We start from the raw sequence: 23,096 nt of genomic DNA, 5'->3' as shown, positions 1-23,096 counted from the left end.
ACAATCTATTTTTATAAATAAAGTTTTATTGGGAGACAGTCATGCTCATTCATTTACTTATTATCTATGGCTACTTTTGCATTGCACTATCAACTGAGTAGTTGTGACAGAGATTAAATGACTCATAAAGCCAAAAAAATATTTACTATCTAGCCCTGTAGAAAACGCTTGCTGACCCCTGTAAGGTCTAAGGAACTCAGTTTGTTCTCATCCTGTATATTCCCTAAATATCTTTAATCAATTTTCTTTCCCTTTCTGGACCTCAGTTGCTACATCCACAGACTGAATAACCTCTAAACTAACTGAGCCATCACCTTGGGCTTATTCTCTCATATGTTCTCCATATTAGCATCTCCTATTTTAGATTTGTCTGATTATTACACCTGGCTTCTTTGAGGACAGGAATAGGGTTGTGTGTGTCTCATGAATCATTGCAGACAAGAGGCTCAATGCTGACTTACATTTCATTTGTAAAAAATTCAAATCATATATTTTTATATCATATGTATTATTTTTTTTTTTGCAGAGAGATCTCACAGAATGATGTCTTGGAAGTAATAGAGGCAAATGTGTTCTTCAACCTGTCCAAATTACATGAAATGTAAGCAAGATCCTGTGGGGTTTGCTCATCACCATTGGCAATAGCTGTAAATTTTGTGTGTATCCCTGGAAGGTCCTAACTCTGCTCTATCCTCTGATCCCTAGAATTTCATTTTAAGATGTCAAAGACAGCCCAAAGGGCACCGTTCTGTGTCTCTCTGCCTGGTGATCCAAGTACCAACCAAGAAAATAATCTTGTCCTGCTGTCTCCCTCCAAGAGGTTTTTTTTTTTTCCAATAGTAGACCCAATAACCTTGTGCTGTGACTGAAGGGGTCTCTATCTCATCGTCTCTTTTAAAATTATTCCAGATTCAAAGTCCAAAATAAATCCCACATGATGTAAAGATAGTGAGTCCTCACTTGAATACTAGTCTATGCCATGCACTCACCATGAAACCTACCAAGAAACAAAATCATTCTAACACTTAGTTTTCCTTAACTGTAAAATGAGAGTAAAAGTGCATGCCACAGGATCACTGTGATGAACAAAGGTGATAAATGTAAATTAGATCCAACATCAACTGACATAGAGTAAATATGTCATAATGATACTTGGTACCTTTATTACAACTAAATTTACTTTCTGTTTTTAACATTCTGGTTTTACACACCTGTCAATATTCATACAGATCTATTTCTGTTTCATACCAGCCTATAACCACCATAAATTAATTCACAGAATCATAAAATGTCAAAGCCAGAAAAGACTAGACACTATCTGGTCCCAAATTTTCCAAAGTACAACGTGTTTTTTAAAAAGGTAAACAACTTTATGGTCAAGTTATATTAGGAAACATTGGGCAAATGTTAGGCTCACTTACTATAGGAAAACTCAGAACCTATCATGTGTGAATATATACTTGGAATATCCAGGGAGGCATTTTATTAAGGGTTTCTCAACCAGTATCGCTGGTAAGGTTTCTTCTGTGGGGCATTTATTAACACCTCACAAAAATCCCATGCAACATAGTTAAGAAAGTGAATGAACCACTTTCCTAATATTACAGACAAGAATGAAAGTTGCAAGGCTTATCTAAAGTCACCCAGCCAAATCCACAGGAGGATAAGGACTTAAACATAAATACCAGCTCTTATATTTTTAAAAAATTTCTTATCATTTGCCAAGCATATATACATATATATACATCCATATAATTCATACACACACAAACACACACACACACACATTTAGAAATGATACTCAGTCTGTCCATACTGGCAGACTACCCCTTTCCCTTTTCCTTCCTTCCACCCACTCTGCCTCCCACCTGCATTCTCCCTCATTGCTGTTAAGCCTCTGAAACTGATGCCTTTCCTCACTTTCCCCCATTGCCCTCCTGTTCCTTCTTTTCTTCTCTGCTTGGTCTCTCCTTACCCTAGTTGGAAAAAGAGAGTTTCACCAGGGTCTCAGAACCCACAGGAAATGTCAAAGAAACGAACCAAAGAGCAATCAGCCCTCTGGGCAGGGTTAAGCAGGCATCCCTTTCTGCAGTTCAACAGGCAGTAGAGCTAATGGAACAGCTCTTTCATCTCTTCCCTGCATGGAGAGGTGCTCACCCCCATGTAGCACTGACTATACTTAATTAATTACCTGGTACTTGGATCTGGGTAGCTACAGGTTACTGCAACATAAAAGCTAATGAAACAGGGAGGAAGTAATTAACACAGAGCATATCTGTAAATATACATTGATCCAGCAAGATGAGGAAAGGTCAGCCTCTCTCTGTTGGAATCCAAATGTGAACACATTCACCTCCAGACTATTGATCAGGACACAGCTAAAGACAACAAGGGCAAAAGTCACCACTTCTCATGAGCTGTGAGAGCAGCCTCAGTCTACAGCATGAAGGGAATCAGCAGCACGTTCCCAACTACTTCCTGCTACAATTGCATGATTAAAATCAGATGTCCACTGCTTTTCACCTGATCTTTGCTTTCCTTTGCGCCTCTTTCCTCTTTCTCCAATCTCCTTTTGTCCTTCACCCTTTTGCTTCCTGCCATCTTCTTTTCACCTTCTTTTGTTTTCTATCCCCTACTCTCTTGTCTCCAAATCAGACAAAATCTCCATTTCCCAGGTCAGTCTCATCCCTGCCTTCTTAGCCTCCTTAGACCCTGAGAGACACTTACTGGTTAAAGACACAGTGTGCTGGTTGAAAAGGACAAACTCAGAAAGTGTTTTGTTTGGCTATGTTTAATGTCCCAAGAGGACATTAGTGATGAAAGCAAAATGGGTTAATATTTAGTTTGAACAACTTAGCATAGTGAAAACACTGCATGTGTTCTAAACTTTTTTGTTGAAATGATGGATGGATAGATGGATGGGTGAGTGATTAAGTGATATACTCTTTGCATAATGTGAAAAATACTACAGCATTCCTTACAGTTGAGCTCATGTATATATTCTTTTCTGTTTTACAGTAGAATTGAAAAGGCCAACAACCTGCTATACATCGACACTGATGCCTTCCAGAACCTTCCCAACCTCCGATATTTGTAAGAACTCTTATATTCTGGTGCAGCCACTATAAACGAATTGTGTATTCCTGGTTTAGCACAATTTCTACTTGTTATTCTGGGGGGCAACTGCTTTTTATAAAAGATGTGGGGTTACCTAGACATGGAGGGGAGACACTTGCTGGTAGATTTTATTTTAGTTTAATACGTGAGTTCCACTAATATAACTGCATTTTTGTTTTCATTTACAAAAACATAAAGAATTCCATTTGCATTAATGCAATTTCACATGGACCTCTTGCATAACTCAGTCATAATTTAGTGTTATTAATAAGATACAGCCAAAATTTGTGCTAGCATTTAGCTTTTTACCTTAACCTCAAAGACATCATCCCTTTTGTTCTGCATATATGCATTTTTTCTTTGATAACTTACAGTGTTTTATTTTTTAAGTTTTAGTTAGTAATAGACATGGTATTTTACCAGCAGAGAGATTCCTGGTGTTTGAGCCCCATCAGCAAAATCACTGCTTCTTCCATTCAAATGCCTTTCCAAATAGCTGAGTGCTTGACAGAGCCCAGAGTGCTATGAAAGGACCCCACAAAGTAACCAATAAGGACTTGGGCTAGAAGTCACAGTAAGCCCATTTACTAGCCACTCGTCACAGGCTACAACCTAATGTCTTGATGCTTATTTGCTTATTTCCTTATTTCCCTACCACAAGAATGGAAATAACAATGATGATAGTGTGTATCTGTTACCTACTGGCATAATAATGCATAACTACCTAAGCCCCTCCCCACACACACACAGTTTTAAAGCAACAGCTATCATCTCTCACCTGTCTGTGAGTTTATCTGTGGAATGGTTCTCCTGACCTGGATTGTTTGACCTCAGCTAAGCTCAGTTAAGCAATTACAGTTAGGTGGCAGGTCAACTGGAGGCAGGCTGCCCTAGATGGTCTCAGTTGAGATGACAACACCAAGTGGAGCTCATTTCCAGCAGCCTAACATAGGCTTGCTCTAATGGCAGTCCTGGGGTTCCAACAGAAAGAGCTCAAGCTTGCAAGCCTCTTGAGACCTACCCCCTGAACTAGTATGCCATCTATTCTGAAGCATTTTATTAGCCAGACCAACTCATGGGGCCAGCTCTGATTCAAGACATAGAGAAATGCACTCCATTTTTTCATGGGAAAAGCTTCACAGTCACAATATAAGATGTGTTGATCCAAGTAAGGATAGAGAATTGAGGCCATCCTTGCAAACAATTTAAAGGATGTAAAAAGTTTTATACAGTGCCTGTCACACAGTAAATGCTCACATCAACATTAGTTGCTAGTGATACTTTGTCCTTAAATTTTGATCCCTGAGAACTGGAGTTAGTAGGTTCAATGAGCAACACTGGGCCTTTGTGTGCCTCATCTCTACAAGAATAAAAGGTTTAACATAACAGTCTATATGACATGTAACTTCCCCTCCCTGATAGAAGCTCCAGGAAGGATCTGAGAAAGAGTTAAGGTCATCCACTCCTGAGTTAACGTCAGAGGCAGGACTAGCTTCATTGGCATGCTGCCCATACAGTCACACAGGGTTCCATGCTCAAAAGCACCCCACATTCAGAGAGCCTCACACTAGGTTTAATTTCCTGCTTCCACAGTCTTGAAATGCTTATACTTTTTTTTTTTTAATGAAGGGCCCTGAATTTTCATTTTACACTGTGCCCCCCAAATAGAGCCCATCATGCTCAGAGGTCAGGGTTATGACCTCTTCTATTTTCAGACTTGGGTGTGGTGGATCCCTAAATGGACTTTACTGTCTGCAGATTAGCAGATTAGGCACATAACAGTGGAAGAAATATGGAGTAATAGAAGGCATGAGCATTAAGAAAAAAAAAAAACTAAGACTTCATCCTCATCCCACCATTTACTTTTGGGTCATTTGCTGGACTTCCGAGACCCACTTGGCTTATAGGACCCTCAAGTGAGATTTATATAGGAAAATATCACATAAACCATGAAGTGTTCAAAAATATTAATATATGTACTGAGTACTTTGTAGGATAATTATTTCTAGCCAAAGTCTACCAGTCCACCCTCAAGAAAAGTCCAGTAAGGACTGAATAGAGTTATGGTGGCCACCAAGACCTTCAGCTCTTACAGTGTTTGTCTTAAGTTCAAAAAAACAAGTTTAGGAAATGCCTTTACATTTCATGAAGCAGTATAGAAAAGAAAACTATGTATGATGGCAGAAGGACTGGATTCCAGGTGGGATATTGTTATTTATTAGCTAGATAACCAATTACCTTCTCTAAGCCTCAGTTTCCATATCTGTAAATAGGGTGCTTGTGAAAAATAACATGATGCCTGCCAAAAACATTTTACAAATTGTTTCTCAGTATATAAACTATAAACAACTGTACAAAATTATTAGCACCTGTTACCCAACTGACTTCTTTCATTCGTTCCTCTTTTCTTCTTTCCCTCCCAACTACCTTCTTCCCTCTTTCTCTCCCTTTTCTCTTAGAAAAGTCCAAGTGGGATGTGGGGGCCACAGAGCCTTCAATAACAAAATATAATCACCTTAGGACATGCAAATGAATCCACAGGGGAACTGCCATTCACATACATGTAATGAAAAGCATTCCTGCAGAAGATAGATCCAAAAAGAAAACAACCCCCTCACATACATATTCTAGAGCCCTTGATAGTAACAGCATGAACAATAGTCAGAATGGTGGGCTGGGAGCAAGTAAATAAGGGATGAGGAATCATTGCAAAGTTTGAAATCAAGATATCCAGAATTAGGCCCAATACTGGCCCACACCTGGTAGTCACCACCATTCACTCTTATGAATAAGGACCCTCAGTCCTCCTTCTAGGGGGTAAGAGCTGGGGAGGAACTTGAGAGGATGTGAGCATGGAAGGCATAGCCCCAGGTGGGAGGAATGGAAACTTTGGCCCAATAGAGGGGCCAAGCTATGATTTTGACTCTGAAAGAGGCTAAAATCTATACCATCAGTCATGAAATCCAGCCTCCCCTCTGGATCCTTTTCTCCCTTTGAGGGGTTGAGTAGTCCCCTGTCCCTCTGGTTCCCCATCAAGTCTAGACAAAGCTGTAGGTGGCCGATTCCAGCCACATCCTTTCATAAGAGGAGGTTATTGTTCTCAGAGCATTTGAAACCTGCTTTCTCAGTGCAGCAAGAAAAGAACTTGTAAGCAGCTGGAAGTAATTGTGTCATTGTCAAAGGATCCTCCTTGGTTACTCTGGAAAATGTATTTATATAATTCTACAGCATAGAAAATTCTTTCACAGCCACTGCCATGCCTTTCTCCATCAGGAAGTTAAGAGGAAGAGTTGTCCATCTTAAGCCTTTTGACTTATTGACGAGGGTGGACTTTTCCCAGCTGTGCATCGTTCCCTCAGATGTGGCACACAATAACCCAGAGATTGGAGCAACCACCCCAAAGGCACTTTCTACCAGCAATATTTCTATTCAGGGCTCAGACTGTGGCCCTTTGTAAAATTTCCCATACTGATAAGGTATCTAAATTAGTTGGACCCCTAATCTGAAAGATTCTATCAGGGAAACAAAGCCCAGTTAACTGGCTTCCTTCTCCCATGCTTACTTGTGTCTGAGCAGCAGTCATAAATGGCCTCACAATCCAGCAGTCAGGTATAGGTGGATGGCAACGATTTCAGATATTCTTTGGGATGATGAACTACTTGCTTAAAGGCAAAGAAGAAATACAAAATGAATGAAGGAATCCAGAGGGAACCAGTAGGATTGAATAGTTGTTTATTTCCTGAAGCCAGGATAAATGTTTATCATCATCACAGGCACCAAAGCAGGAAATTACAAGGGGTTAGGGGTGAGTTTCTATTTGACTTGAGCATCCTAATTCACAAACACACACACACACACACACACACACACACACACACACACACACAAATGTTGTTTTGAAATTTTCAGCATTGATTCCATTTCATGCTGATCATTTGATGGCACAGAATTCAAGACAACTAGAAATCAGTGTTCTTCATCACTGTCTTCATACTTCACTGAGAAACCTGAAGTGGTTAGGAAAAAAAACCTCATGAATAAAGAAATGTACTTTGACTAGAAGAATATACATCAAAGGATTCATCTGGGTGCATTTTTTAAGTCAATATTGTATTTGCAGGCAATATTTCTTTTTTTACTGCTCTGCCTTCCTGGAGCTGACCTTTTGTGTATGAAAGATTATCTATTGATCTGTAAATAAGGTTTACACAATATTCTCCTGCCTTTGCATCCTGTCAATGTAATTCTCAGGCAGCTGGATGTTGCTCTTTACTACTCAATAAACCCTAATTTCATCTGAGCAAACCCTTCGCACAGCTGAGTGGGACCCCTCCCCAATTGACAACCATCTTCTACTCACATGCAGGCTTGTTAGACGCTCCTTAGGATGCCTATTAACAACACCCACACCATCTGCTTTCTCCAGCCAGGTAATTCCAGGAGAGCCTTCACTGGGACTCACCCTAGCAATCCCTCCAAGTCTCCTTCTCTCTATTCTGTATTCCTCCCTCATTTCATTTAGTAAGGGTAATGAAAGTAGCTTCACTGATTATAAAAGTTGAACCATATGTTGGGCATCTCAAAGGACAGTGGCCAGGGACACAGGAAGCATCACACAGTAATGCAGAAGCACATAGATACCAGTGCCACCTGTCTAGACTCAGGTCTTGGCTCCTGCTCTCCTTAGTTATGTGACCTTAGGTAATGGCTTAACTTCTCTAGGTCCCAGTCTTACTTACTATAAACCAGGAATAGCGCTACCTGCACCTTTGCATTGCATTGCAAACAACAATGACTGACATTAAGAAAATCCTCAGTAAATGTTGGCATTTTTTGTTAAATTCTTGACCCTATCATTTACTAGCTAAGGGAAGTCCGTGTAAGAGACTTCATTCTCTTCGCACCACAGTTCTCCCCTATGCTTAAAGAAAAGAAAGCAATACCTACCTTTTGAGATTTTTCAAAGGATTAATTTGATGACGATGATGATGACCGTAGTGGTGATTGTGGATTTTTTTTCCCCCGCCAAGTTTCCTAAAATTTTTGAAAGTCTTTTTAACTTTTCTTTTGGAAAGATCCACTGACCAGTATTCCAATGTGGAAATATATCATTTGTGTTTCTCAAAGGAGAAAGGCATCCTTCTTACTGGACCCCTGACATATCCAGAAAGGCCCTTCCAAATAATCAAAACCATATTATCCTTCAGAGTTCTAATAGAGAGCTTCTGACACCTCCTTTTGATGTTTATTTTCAATACTTGTGGTCCAGAGTATTCCTTGCTGTCTTTATCAAAATTAATTCCAGTTCTTCACACCACCAGCTGGTTGAATAATGATTCCCATTTTTATCTTGATTTACAATTTAACCCTTTTTGCCATTCTTTATTGCATTTGAATCTCACAGCAATCCAAGAAGTTGGCCGCGTAGTAACAGCCCACGCATTTTGCAGCAGTAAGCTGGCCTTGCCTGTAGTCCCTGATTACAGGGCTCTTCTGACAGGAATGCACAATGTCCCTATGAATTGGATTACTCTTGCTGTTCAGCAACGTTTGGCTGTCTATTCTAATAGGAAAAAGACCATATGAGGGTTCATTTTTAGAAGTTATGGCAGCATGTACATAGTGGAAAGGATTGGTACCTCCCCTTTTCTTCTCCATAATTTTGGATGTGAATTGGCTAATAAATAAAAACTCATTCAATCATTCAACAATCATTTATTGAAGTCATATTATATTCTCAGCTTTGTAGTATTTGTTGGGTATACAAAAGATGCCAAGACGGTTAAAGCCTCTGCCTTTATGGAATTTATATTCTAGCTTAAGAGACAATGTTGGATAATGTTACATGGTGTTAGTGGTATAAAGAAAGATAAAAAAAAAAAAAAAGCAGACCAAGTAGACAGTAATGTTTTAGAAAGGGCAGTTGAGAAAAGATGGAAAGATCGCCTTTTTTGAGAGATACAGGAGACATCTATGGACAGCTCTCACAGAATTCAGTCTTTTCTGGAGAAAAGGCCTAGCATGCATTAATCCCTGGCAATAACACACCTGTAGGGCTGTGTGGTACTGGTCATAAAGCCCAATGCTTTGGGCCGGAGTAGTCAGAGGAAGCTTGATGGAGGTAGGAAGATCTTAGCTATAACTTAAGGGATAAATAAAATTTGGAAAGACAGGATAGGATAGATTGGGTTTGGCAAGATTAGAAAAAAGGAATTAAGGCAGGGGAGCTCAGGCCTAATATAGTAAGTAGTGAAGAATAAGCTATATGAAATTTTGAGCAGCAACATGACAAGATGACAATGATTTGAACTGTAGATTGACCAGTAGCAGGGTACAGATGATACACACAATGGAGACCTACTAAGGAACAACTGCTATAGTCCTGGGGGTACAATAATGGTGGCACCTGGAGGAATGGGTTGAATTGGAGACACGTTTCCAAAAAAGGATCATTGGCACATGATTTACCTCTAGGTCAGTCACCCAAGTGACTGCAGTGATTTTTTTTTTTTGCCCCTTACCTTGAATAATCCCCAAAGCCTCCCTTCCCTCTAGTGCCTCTCCCTCAGCACCTCTCACACAGAACCATCCTGCAATGGGGCCCAAAAGTCCTCTTACACAGAGGCTGGTGATTATTGGAAAGGAATTATTAGCCATCTCCCTGGCTGTCAGGGCTGTAAGAATCTAAGGATGTTGTCATGACTACAAAAATGTTTGGGCACAATGGAAATTATACAATTGCTTATTTTATCAGTTATCTGTCTAGCAGAGCCAACTTTGCCTGCTGTTGTCAGTGCTAGGAAAATATGATCAGACTTGCGTTCTGAAACACTGAGGTTCAGGATGAGATTTCAGCCTGAGCATGTCCACTCAAGGAGGGCAAGAACTTCCTTCTACCAAGGGCCTGATCATCAGGATGGTGATGTTTTCATACGCTCACCTCCTCTCCTCATTCCTCTAATTTGTTTACTATGTTTTTTCCTACAAGAAGCCCAAGTCTCGTCCATCAGCAAGACAATTATTTGATCCATCAGTGTATCTCAATGTTCAGGTCTTGATGTTCTTCCTAGGGATATTTCCATTTTTAAAACAGGAGCCTAGAAAAGGCAATGTGAAACCCAAGAACTGATAATGGTAGATTCCCAGGTATGGAAGGTTCAGGGAGGGAGAGATCAGTCCCACAGAATCAATTCCAATAGCACCTAGGTAACCATATTCCACCCACTTAAAGAGACTCTGAATTATATTTTCATAGGATACACTTCTCATGAGGTAGGTGTGTCCTCACCTCATTAATTTTGAAATAAGGCCCATCTATCATCACCAAAAGTCAGCTGTAAGGACAAGTCTAGCAAGGGTTCAGAGAGAAACAATTCTCAGATGAGTTGCGTGAAGCTCAGTCCTGATTTCTTCCTCAGTGCTAGCATCACCTCCACTTCCCCAAGACAGTGATGACCAATCCTTTTAGGTGGGCAGTGTGCTGCAGGGGCAGGCAGGACAATGACTGGGAGGAGGGTGACACTCGAGCGAACTCTAGTTACTACCAGATTCTATGCTACTCCAAGTTGGAACCAGGTCATCTTCATAGCTGTATCCCCAGCTCAGGGCACAAAAAAAAAGCCCTTAGCTATGGATTTTTTCCTTTTGGAGGATGCTGGCTGTGCAGCTCCCATGCACCTGGTTCTCGCCTCCCTCTCACACTTGTTGAGGGACCCATTTTTTCCTTGCTGCCCTCATTTAGCTCACCTTTCTCTTTAAGAATATGTGTTCTTAGGCTGTCAGCTAAGAACAAGTGTGTGTTCTAGTAGAATAGATCCACTGCTCCCAAACTCTGGACATGTCCATCTGGAAAGTGGTCTTCCCCAGGTATGTGTGAAGGAATGCAGCCCAGGGGATGCAACAGCCAGCCAGATCAGGCGGCTCAGGCTGGGGAACAATGAAGGGAGGGGAGAGGATATCACCTGATTCTATTGTCAGAAAATCCAGAGCAAGGGCTGTTTAATTCAACTCTGGGCCCCCCGCAGGACATAGTGTTTGCACACAGTTGGCCCATAATAACAAAGCAGGCCTGAGTTTGAACCTTTCTGTTTGTGTAGTGGAAGGGAAACAGCTGCTGTTTTTAGAGGATTGTCTTGGGGCATTACAGAGTATGAACACTCAAGTGACAAATGTTCCAAGGAAGAATATTTTCATCTCCAGTAGACATTACAAAAATTGTCTTCTGTGGCTGAATCATGAGCTCACCCATAGTAAACACCCTGCAAAAAGTGCTGAGGTCAAGAGACGACAAACTCCTCCCTCACCAGTTTGGGTTTCAAAGATAGCAGTGCTAGGAAGAGAGCAGGATGTTTAGGGGACTGTGGGGGAATAAATCAGGTGCCCCCCTAACAGAAGTCACACAGCAAGGTCTCTCTAGGCAAGGAACAAACCACAGGAGCCACATGGACGCAGATTCACTTGGCAAGACACCAATGAGAGCCACAGACCCAGGTTCCAGCCCTGGTCCTCCTGTGAGAAGTTGTAAGCAAGTAGCCCTCTGGGCCTCAAGTATGATAATGAGAAAAATAATGTTTGTCTCTCCTTCTGAAGGTTGTTGTAAAAAAGGAAAAGAACAGAAGATGAAACAGAGTTTGGGATTGCTTTTGAAGTTTAATGCAGCAACAAATATAAGATCTGCTAACTATACAAGGCCATGCTGAATGATTTGGGGGTGGATAACAGGAATCATAATTTAGAAAGCACTTGCACTGGTATTGGTTAAAGAAGTCTTAGAAAAGCCTGTGAGATATTTTCTGATGGTTCCATTTCACAGGTGGCAAATTTAAGGTTCATAGAGGATGACTGAATTGCCCAAACTCACAAAATGGGATTAAGAAATGATCCCGGGCCACCAGGAACAGGGAAACTGATAACTGATTGAGCATCCACTACACGGCAGACCCCAGACTAGGTATTTTGGTCACACAACTCATCTCATCTTCCAATCTTCAAAAAACAGAAGGCATATATTTCCCCAATTTACAAATGAGGATTTTGAAACTCAGAGATTGCGTACTCGATAGAATGGAAACGAGGAATGTCTGACTCCAAACCAATTTATCCCACTTTCTGGCACACCACAGCAGGTAAGGTATAGAGCATGGATGAAGCCAAAATGATGTACTCATGTTCTGAGCACAACACTAACACCGTATTAATGTTTACCATTTGGAACTTGTGATCATCTACTCAGACTAAGTCTAAGTGTACCTAAGAAATAGCTTTCTAAATAATTAATGCTAGAATTGAGTTGTGAGGAAGGGTGTGCAAACTGTTTAAAATATTAACTCTTTTGCGACTCCCCTATGTATTTTAAAAGTAACTGCTTATCACAAATTGGTAGTATGATTAAAGTTATTCTTACATTGGCATCCCAGAAGGTCCCAAAAGGTTGCCACTTGGCAATGCTCTGTTGGCAGTGAAACTAACCTAGAGAGATCTTTATGTTTTAAAAATCCTTATGTAGCCAATGTGCTATAATGTAAAGAACATCACAGGAAAGGCCCAGGGGCCAGAGTTCCTGAGTTCAGATGCCGGTTTTTTTGCACTTTCTAGCAGACAAGTCAAGGAAACTGAGGCTTCCAGGTGTCAGTTATCTATAAAATGGAGCTTTTAATAGTATCTTTCTCCTGGAGTGTGGGCAGGACTAAAGGACTTCAATACAGTAAGGCCTTTACAATGCTGCCTAACACTTGTTAAGGTAATTGCTAAGTTTTAACTATGATTCTTTCTAGTCTGAGTCTAGAAATTTGATTTTTTTTTTTTTTTTTTTACTATCTGTGAGCACTGCCTCCCTTATCTGTAAGACAAGAATCATATTCATGCTCATCTCAGAAACTTACTGTAAGGTCAAACAAGATCATACAAAAAGCTTTGTCAATCATATGTGTTACACAAATGTAAGTCAAGGTTCTTTTCCAGTCCTTCCTTTGTAAAATAGAAGACTGGGTCAGAATTGTGACCTGTGTAACCAGCCCTTACGACTTCAGTTACTTCCCAAATAGCAATCGTCTGGTCTATTGCCACTTTAGCTAGCCTCTAGTTTGGTCCAAGTCAAACACTGGTCACTATATCCCCCAAGCAGGAGGAGAGTGCTATGAAATCTGCCGCATGGTCTTCTTCAGGTCCGTTTCTCAACCTAAGTGAAGCAGCAGGCAGTGCCCACACTTCCTCATGGTGGGGGGATGGGAAGGGCATATTCACAATTGTCCACAGAAATCCCTCTCCCAGCATCTCTAAACTGTTTTCCTGCCTAATTTGCAGGAGAGGTTAAGAACTATGTAACTAGAACATAGCATTGTTCATCCCTCGGTGTCTCAGGCAAAACCAATTTAAATATCCTATTACACTGAGATGTGCCTTAGCTAAGGATACAAAGGTATCCTACAGCATGCTCCAAATTCAAAGCACAAATAACATCAACAGTGAGGGCTGCACATTAGCTCATCACATACGTTAATTTTTTACATTCAGGCCCTTTTTCCTAATATTTACTTTCAGTTTAGTTCCCTTGATTCAGTTTGCCATTAGAGAACATGTTTTTTTTTTCTACCCAGACATGATATATGTAGAGGTTAATTGTTGGGCTGAAAGCAAGAATCTTATCATGTACCTAACATATTCTATAGGTTTGCAGTGGCATTATTCAGGGTATCTTACCTTACCTCTCAAAGTGGTAATCTAAAGAAGACTACCCTAAAAGGCCTGAAGATGAGAGTAGAAATTGAGCCAAAGTTCACTTGACACAGTGCACCCTGTCACCAAGGTGGTTCTGATTTTCTATACTATCAACTTTCTGATATCGTGGGAGAGGAATGGAGGGTGCTAATAGAATACTCTGCCTAACAGACAGCTTGCCAACCATGTCCTACAGAGTAACAGCATTTCCCAAGAATTAGTATAAATATTTTAGCTTCTGTCAGGGTTTCCAAGGTTCAACGAGAAAACACCAAACTCAGGAGATAACTCTACAATGAAGGAGTCATCCAAGATGAACGTGTTTGGGGAAAGCCAGCACATTATTTCCTTCTCTTGGACATTTATAATGAATAATATGGTAAAGGCTCTCTGAGAATCCTTCAGGAAAGACACTGCTTACCCCTTATTAATCCAGCATTTCCCAAACTTCTTTGACCATTAGACCCTATCCTTTGTACAGGAATCATTTATATTTTCTGGAAATAGTTTGTCTAGAGAAATGCTCAAGGTTTCTAAATTGAAAGGCATCTTAGAGGTCACAGAGTTCAACTCCCTCCTCCAATTCTACACCTAATTCTAATGTGTAGGTCCCCCCCTCACTACAACATATCCAAGAAATTCTCAGACACCAGCCAGGTATCCTACAATTCAATTCTGATACCATCTACCTGGAGATAGCATCAGATCCCACAGATTAAGGGCTCAATCCTACAGGATTGTCCCCATTTCAGATGTCAATTGTAAGTCCAGGTTGACACTTGTGCTTCTGAACCACCAGCTATAGATTGGCAGTTTCAATGATCCCTCCTTGGGTTCAGCTAACTTGCTAGGGTGGCTTATAGAACCTCAGCGAAACATTTTCTTACTAGATTACCAGCTTATTATAAAGGGATATAACTCAGAAACAGCCATATAGAAGAGATGAATAGGGAAAGATGTGGGTAAAAGGTTCAGAGCTCCCATGCCCACCACTCTCCCCACATCTCCACATGTTCACCAACCCAAAAGTTCTGGACCAGGAAGGGAAACATAGATGAAATATTTATTACAAGTTAAAATATCACACTCCTCATGAAGAAACCCTTCCAGTCATTTAGTTGAACATATTTCCAGAGGTAAAGAATCAAGTGCTTAGCTATATAATCCATTCATTCCTCTGTGGGCATCTTTCATAATGAATGAGAATCAATCATTATGCTAAGCCAGGTAATGGTAATAGCACAAACTATATAGAGTCAGAAAGATGTGGATTCAACCTCTAGCTCTGCTCTCCTTATGTGTGGCTTTGTGAAAGTTACTGGACCTCTATCAGCTGAGCCTCCTCCACCACTCTGAGGATGGTAATGATACTTGTCTCCTAAGGTACAGAACAGGAATAAATAAAATAATCAATGTTAAGTGCTTGGTGTGATGCCTGGTGCATAGGAAATGTTCAATAAATGTTAACCATTATTATTATTAATCCTATACCTACTTTCTAGAGCAAGACAGCACAAATCTATTACCATTTCCACCTGGCAGCCCTTCAGAATTACAGGCTTCTCCTTCCAAGCAAAATGTCCTATGTATTGGACAGTATGGTCTTGATTCCTCCTCCCATCAGCAAACAAACAAAAATGTATGAGTATACTTCCCAAATAACTTTATAAAATGGATATACATACAATTACAGTATTATTTTATACATTACAAAATATACACAAAAATATTTTAAAGCATGAAACAATGCTGAATAAATAATATGCTTTTACATTTACATCTTGTCTCACTAGATAACATTTTATGTGGCACAAAAAGCCTATTTTTCTCTCATTAATTATAATAAAAATATTTTAGAGAAAACAATGTCATAGGATGTGCCTCATTTTTTAATCCTTAGTTTAACACTGGAAAAGCAACCCACAGGTCCTATCATCCCATATTTCAATGGCTGTCAAAGCTGAAGACAAAATATCATCACAATAAGTAAATCCAACAGAAGACAAGCCTATAGCTACACTCCCTGAGTCATCATACTCAGTGGTTCTATCCTATACTTTTATGTAAATGTGTTGATGAAATTCAGCTAGTAAGTTTTCTTCCCTAATTTCAATCCAATGTTCTTACAAACTACTTGGAAGATACTGCATTTTTGTATTTCCAGTGAATGTGTTCAAAACACAATGAAAAAACTCTAACCAGTTAGAAAGTTGTATTTCCTTACTTTTTAAAATGTGTAATACTAGAGTTTTCACTAATGATGACATGCATCACTTTCAGCAATAAATTAACTATTTCCATTTTTTCCAAGTGGTCTCTACATAGCATAGATTTCTTACAAATGCATTGCATCACCCTTCCCTTAAGAAGACAAACCAAATGTGCCTAATTTAAAAATGTCTGCTCTGTAGCACTATTTCTGAGATTATTTGTTATCACAGAAAGTATCAACCAATTTGGATCACTTATATTTTTGTTATAAATGTCTAAGTCTTCAATTTTGTCACTCTTCACAGTAATTTTCCACAAGATGACCAACAAACCTCTAGGTGATAATCAGGACCCAGAAACTACATAGAATCAGACAGGCAAGAAGGTTGATTCAGGCAGGTTTATCAGCAATTGCTAAAGGAAATCAGAGAGAGGAAGTGGCAACAATCTGGGAAATATAGCTATGGCTTCCAAGTATTGCAACAGAGTAAGGAGCCTTGGGCAGCAACTAATAGACCAGCCCACTCTGGCACCATGGCAGCCCCACTGGGACAACATTGACCTGGATGTGGAAATGGCATCTTAGTACCCAAGAGAACTGGAAAAAGGCAAAACATGGTCCCCGTCCTAGGAGAACCTGGAAATCATGTAGGGTCTCGGGGCAACTGAAATACAAGGTTGCAGTAGGACCAATAAGAGTGCCTGAACATGGATGGTGTTAAGGTTTCCTGTAAGGTACATTTTATTTTCTTGGGTACAAGATGAAGGATCTGAGACCTAGACACTTCATCTAACTCTTTTTTTTTTTTAATTTTTTTTTAACGTTTATTTATTTTTGAGACAGAGAGAGACAGAGCATGAACGGGGGAGGGTCAGAGAGAGAGGGAGACACAGAAACTGAAACAGGCTCCAGGCTCTGAGCAGTCAGCACAGAGCCCGACACGGGACTCGAACCCACAAGCTGTGAGATCATGACCTGAGCCGAAGTCGGACGCTCAACCGACTGAGCCACCCAGGCGCCCCCATCTAACTCTCTTAAGGCCACACATCTTAAGAAGTGGTACAGGCAGAACTTGAACCCAGATCCTCTAGCCTCAGAGTTGACTAGTTTCAAAGCTTTGCTCTGTGCCCTAAGAATAGGACCAGAGCCTGATTAGTAAGCTAGGGTATTAGGTCAAAACAGAATATGCAGCCACTTTAACAGGGCTGAGCTCTTTAAAATGCTTCCCTTGGGTTCATTAAACTCTCCCCCAACCACTATGCTCTTACCCACTCCTGATTGCTAAGGAGTCTGTTTTCTATGGGGGCTGAGGTGAGTTTAAGCTAAATAGGAGTTAAATGGTCCCAGTTTTGAAGTTATGAGGCTGGGGAGGCAGGAAACCAGGCTCTCCACTGTCTCATGTAGTTCCTTACACAAAGTCATTGTACAGAAAGAAACTGAGGCTCTGAAAAGGCAAGTGAAGTACTCAGTATCATCCAACTAGTAAGAGGATAGGCACTCAAATCCAGGGTCTTTAATCTTAAGTACAAGGCCCTTTTCATTATACCAGAGCTTCTTACACACTGCCATCTAACTCCAAGATTGTGGGATTCTACACCTAACCAATCTTTATTTAGTGATTCAGAAAGTACATGTTAGCTTCTTTTATAGTGGTGTATGTAAAGACACAAATTCCCAATCGCTAAGGATCTGCAGTTAATAGAAATCTCAGTATCAGTGAGCCCAAGCTAACAAGTCTTTTCATGTATTAAATTAAGTGCAGTCTGTTCTCCTTCTTATCCATCATTGGGTAAGTATCTTCTCCCAGAGTGGTCAGAAGGAAAAAGTTCATTTTATCTAGGAGACTAAAGAATTAAAAATGTAAAAAGCAAAAAAAAAAAAAAAAAAAAAAAAGACTCAAATTAGGTGTGAACAAATTCCTTATCACTGGAAACCAATTAGGAGATAGGAAAAGGAGTTCAGCATTAGCTTCTAGGAAATGTGCTTTGGCAAAAATTATAGACCCCTAACCTGGACATACAATCAACAACATACCATTCCTAAATCAAAATCAAATTTGCCTGAAGTATTTCAATGAGCCATCCAGTCTCTGGCATGAACTCTGTTTTGGCCTCAGTTCACAATTACAAGAGCTGATTCACACAGTCTCAGAATTGACCATTCCCTTCCATGGTGGATTTGGGGTGGAATAGAGATGAAGAATTACAGTCTTTGTTAGCATGTGTGATGAAGCGGATCTTTCCTTCCTGACTTTTCTCCATTCGTTGGGTTATGCAGTTGGGTCTCAACCAGCAACTGGTTTGTCCTGGCCACCACTATTAAGTTCCAGTGTTATGGGATTGTGGAAACATGGGCCACCTCTGCTTAGAGAGTCCTTAAGTCTTATATCCTCTTTCAGCATCCAAAAGTGACTTCCAATCACTTACCCATCAAGTCTACACTTCCCTACCTAGTTGTAAAGGTTCTTGAGATGCTTCCTCCTCCTTCCCTTTCAGTTCCATCTTCTTCTGTTCCGTCACACCCTTCCTGTGGTCTATCCACATGCGTTCACTTCTCTTATTCAGGCCAATAAGCTCTATACTCAGAAATCTGGGGTTTTTTTCTTTCCTATAAGAAGTCCTCCATGACTGTTCCAACCCAAATTGCTCTCCCCTTCTCCGAACTCTTAATACACTCAATAAATAATACACAGTTTAGCACTAGACCTGTCTGAGTATTTCATCTGTACTAACCTGAACTGCTCAATTCAGCTGCAAGCTTTCTGGAACCAAGAGATAGTCTTTGGTGTCCACTCTTGGATGGAATGGAATGGAGGTTGTATGGAAGGAAGGCATATTTCCCAATGCAATAAAACTAAGAAAACACACAATTTAAGAGTTAAAAACTCACCAGCACTCCTGGAGATTAATAAAAGCATAATTGATGTTTTCACCAATGAGCCTCAGAGCTGTGGGGTCACCTGTTCATAAAAGGCAAGTATAACACTTGCTTTGGCAGTACGTGTACTAAAAGGCAAGTATATTCTTACATGGCAGCACATAGTGGGAATGGTTTCCAGCAATAGAAGGACCTCATTAAGTTCACCCCAATGAAAGCAGTGCTCATTTTCATTACCTCAAGATGAGGGACAGTCAGGCATGAAAGGTGTTAACACCAGCTCAGAATGTGAAACTGGCTGTTGAGAAAGGAGAACTGTAAGCTTTTCTTTAGAAGATCTTTTTGCAGGACTTAAATTTGCTGACATTTTACCCTCAGGCCTTTACCTGTTTTTGAAGATAAACCACAGTTGAGTGAATCAAAATAATTTTGCAGCAAGCAGTCATCTGACCAAAGCAAACCCATTGAGACAGAGCTTGTAGGTGATTACCCACTTCCAGCCTCCATCAGACATGAATTTATTGATCAAAGGAGAAAAATGAATTGAAAACTAAGTGTTCATCCGAACTCCATTTCCTGAGTTATCTTGGGGTTATGGAGAGTCTTAGCTATAGAGTTATCACCAATAATCCATCTCACTAGATGGTCACTAGATCTTCTTAAGTGTCTTAAACTTAGCACTACTGGAATAATTTTAGCCATTTTGCTGTGTGTTTTCTATAAAAGCCAAAGATTTCCACATGCATCTATAGACATTTACAGATATCCCTTAAGTATTGTGGCTTCAGAAGCTCATGCTATTGATAGCAAATAATGTACCATTCTCTTTTACAAGCATAAATTCTTCCCTCCTTCAATTTTGTACAAGTAATACTAATTTATTAAGAGACAGAGCGAGGTTGCTATCAATATAATGTCAAATCCATTAGGTGTAATGAACACAGGTAGTGAATGATTCCTTTTAGTGCTCATCTTTTGACAGCACATAGCACATTGCCTGGCCTGATAAACATCAAGCACATTATATGTCCCAACCACTGTGCCAACACTGTTTTTGTTTTTCAGGAAAAACATGATTTCTGTGCTCAGGTCATTCACAATCTGGTTGAAGAGATGGATATTGAATAAATAAAATATATAGTTTAGAATTTTGAAGGGTGTGAAAAAGAAAAAGTTCTATACAAGACATGATTATACCAGGAATAAATCAGGGGCCTTAATTTAAATCAGCAATCAGAGAGCTCTTCACCAAGAAAATGACATTTGTAACTGAGCCCTGAGGGATAAGTTGAGGTGGGCCAAGGAAGAAGCAGGTGGTCAGCCTTCCATATAAAGCATGGGCAAATGCCTGGGAACAGGGAATAATTTAGTGTATCCAAGGAACTGGGTGAAAGCTACTGGTGCTGAAGTGTATTGGAAAGATGGCACGAGATAAGGTCCAAGAGTAGGCAGTAAGAAGTATAAAGTCTATAATGGAAAAGAACGAAAGAAAAGCAGAGGATGATAGCCATCTAATTTACATTTTTTAAAAGAATTCTCTGGATGCTGTATGGAGAATGGGTTCAAAAAAGACAAGATTACATATATGGGAGATCTATGGCAGAGACCTAGAGGAAAGAAAATGGTGGCTTGTTCTAGAATGGTATCAGTAGTGTTGGAAGTAATTGTATGGAATCAAGAAATCTCTTGGAAATGAAATCTAAGAGGACTTTGAGATGTATTGATGTTGGGCAGAGAAGAAGCCAAGTTTAACGGTCACATGTGTAACCAACAAATGATAGATGGTAGTGCTATTTATAAGGAAGTATTGAGAACAGTTTGGTGGAGGTGATGAGGGAAAAAAATTAGTTTTCTATGCCAATGAGACATTCTGAAGAATACATAAAGTAAACTTTAATTAGAGACAGACTATAGCAATCAGAAGTCAAGTATGAATCTGAGTTGTCACCATATTGATAGTACTTAAAGCCATGGTAAATGAGATATTCCCAGCAAGATGATAGAGAAAAAAGGAAAAGTCTCAGAATAAAGCTGGTGGAGGGGATGTCAAAACTAAAATAAAATGAATTAACAGGAAGAACAACAGATGAGTGCAAAATGACAAAGGCTAACAGGAAAGGAATATTGGCAAAGAGTACTGAATTCTCCTGAAAAAGGTTTTTAAAAATGAGAATTTAAATTGCTCATTAGATTTATTAGTTATGGATTGGTGCGTTTGATGAATGACAAAGTAATTTTGGTGGAGAGATGCATCATGAAAAATCTTGGAGCAGGTGGAAAAGGAACGGCATACAAGAAAATAAAGACAACAGATGCAGACAACTCTTTCTAGAAACTTTACAGTAGAAGAAGGAAGAGAAACAGGGCTAGGGTGCAAGGAGAGACAGATTTGGAGTAAAAGGAAATAGCAACCATCAGGGAATCTATGTAAATGTGAGATTCAGTGTAAGCTGGTATTTGTCTTAGCCTAGGTTCTCTAAAACACATCTGAGGAAGAACTTATATGCAAGTAATTTATTTTTATACCTAAACCCAAGGAAAGAGATTGGATGACTAAGGAGAAGAAAATAAAGAAGGAAAGCCAACTTAGGAATGTATTATCAGCTCATCACCACCAGAAAATTGGGATTCATTCATGTTAGAGTCCCTCCTAAGTGTCATTTAGAATATATTCAGAATTCTTTACCCACATAATGGAAGACAGGAGTTCAACACTAGTCAAAAGTTGCCCTATGGGGTACCAACTCCCTTGCACTTCCCAATTTGCACACGTCTCTGAATGGTAGAACAGATCCCTTTAGGTGTCCCACTCAGAGGTGGCAAAGAAGCCCAGGGCAGAAAATGAGACAATCAGTATAGCTGCAACCAATATCTGTCAAGTTAAGTCTGTGTGTAGTTAGTTGCTATGGTAACAGCGAGAGTAAAAGATGGACCGAGAGAATGAAGCAGAGTATAGAGGTGTCTGATAGAATGTCTACCTTGGTATTCACACACTCCACATCCTTTCCAGTCTCAAGAGATGAAATGGGTTGTGTCTAGTTCATGACAGAGTTGGCCCATAGGTTCTACCAATTCTTGGCCTGCAGTCTTCCCTGCCTCTGTTTCAGATTAATTACTCCAGGTAGCAATGATGGCAGACAAGTTAAGTGAGTAAGGATTTTTATACATTCCCAGTGACAGATTCAAGAAATGTTTTAGAAACATCAACCAATTAACTCAATATTTTATGAGCACATACTACATTCCAAATCTGCACATAGTTGTATAGATTGTCAGAGGATATTAAATATGGTCCTTACTTTGATATCTCATTAAGGGCATACGTCATAGATACATGAGAAGAGATCTAAAAATGGTAGATGGCCGGATATGATTAAATTAAAATGTGGAATAGGGCTGTGTCAAGCTAGTAGATACTTACTTCTGGCAATGTTTCTGTTATAATGAGTAGACTCTCAGATTGTGGAAAGCAACTATGAAAGCCATTTGTTTTTGTAGAAACATCAAGCTCTCAATGTTGGCAGAAACTCTCTCCAGGTGGTCAAACTAGAGGTGATTTTTACTTTCTTCTCTAAATGTTACCATATTTTCCATAATTCCCACACTCAACATTTATTACTTTTATATTCTAAGAGTTTTTTTAACATAACCAAAGGATGTGGGACAACTAGAACTCTCATACACTGCTGATGGCAACACATAATGGTAGTCACTTTGGAAAACAGTTCAGCAGATTCTAATAAAGTTAAACATATACTTACCATGCAACTCAGCAATTCTACTCCTAGGTATTTATCCAAGATAAAGAAAAATGTTCTTTCTCTCGCTCTCTTTCACATGAAATACGTACATGCCTACACACAAACACCACCACCACCACCAATGTTTAAAGCAGCTTTTTAATTATCACAAAAACTGGAAACAATCTGTATGTCCTTCAACTTATAAATGGATAAACTGTGATACACCCTTACAATGGTATACTACTCAGCAATAAAAAACAATGAACTATTGATAAATACAACATGATGGAAGAATATCAAATGCATTATACTGGATGAAAGAAGCCAGATTCAAAAAGTTGCGTAATATATAATTGCACTCATATAACACTTTGGAAGAGGCAAAATCATAGGAACAGAAACTGATCAAAACAAAGGAGTACCAATCAAGG

General features: G+C 39.7%; 1 protein-coding gene across 3 annotated transcripts in view; it reads left to right on the top strand.

The window, feature by feature from the left end:
* Nucleotides 1–23,096, top strand: part of FSHR (follicle stimulating hormone receptor) — a 176,818-nt gene that overhangs the window by 124,839 nt on the left and 28,883 nt on the right. For 2 of the 3 annotated variants that reach the window (XM_042932231.1, XM_042932230.1), the window contains 2 exons: nucleotides 527–601; nucleotides 3,019–3,093. In XM_042932231.1, the coding sequence (XP_042788165.1) occupies nucleotides 527–601; nucleotides 3,019–3,093 (150 nt within the window). The remainder of the gene's footprint in view (nucleotides 1–526; nucleotides 602–3,018; nucleotides 3,094–23,096) is intronic. The other variant, XM_042932232.1, reaches the window with a different exon arrangement.

The sequence above is a fragment of the Panthera leo genome, chromosome A3 (genome assembly GCF_018350215.1).
Source record: "Panthera leo isolate Ple1 chromosome A3, P.leo_Ple1_pat1.1, whole genome shotgun sequence".
Taxonomy (NCBI): domain Eukaryota; kingdom Metazoa; phylum Chordata; class Mammalia; order Carnivora; family Felidae; genus Panthera; species Panthera leo.
This window is presented reverse-complemented; position numbering and strand designations above follow the sequence as displayed.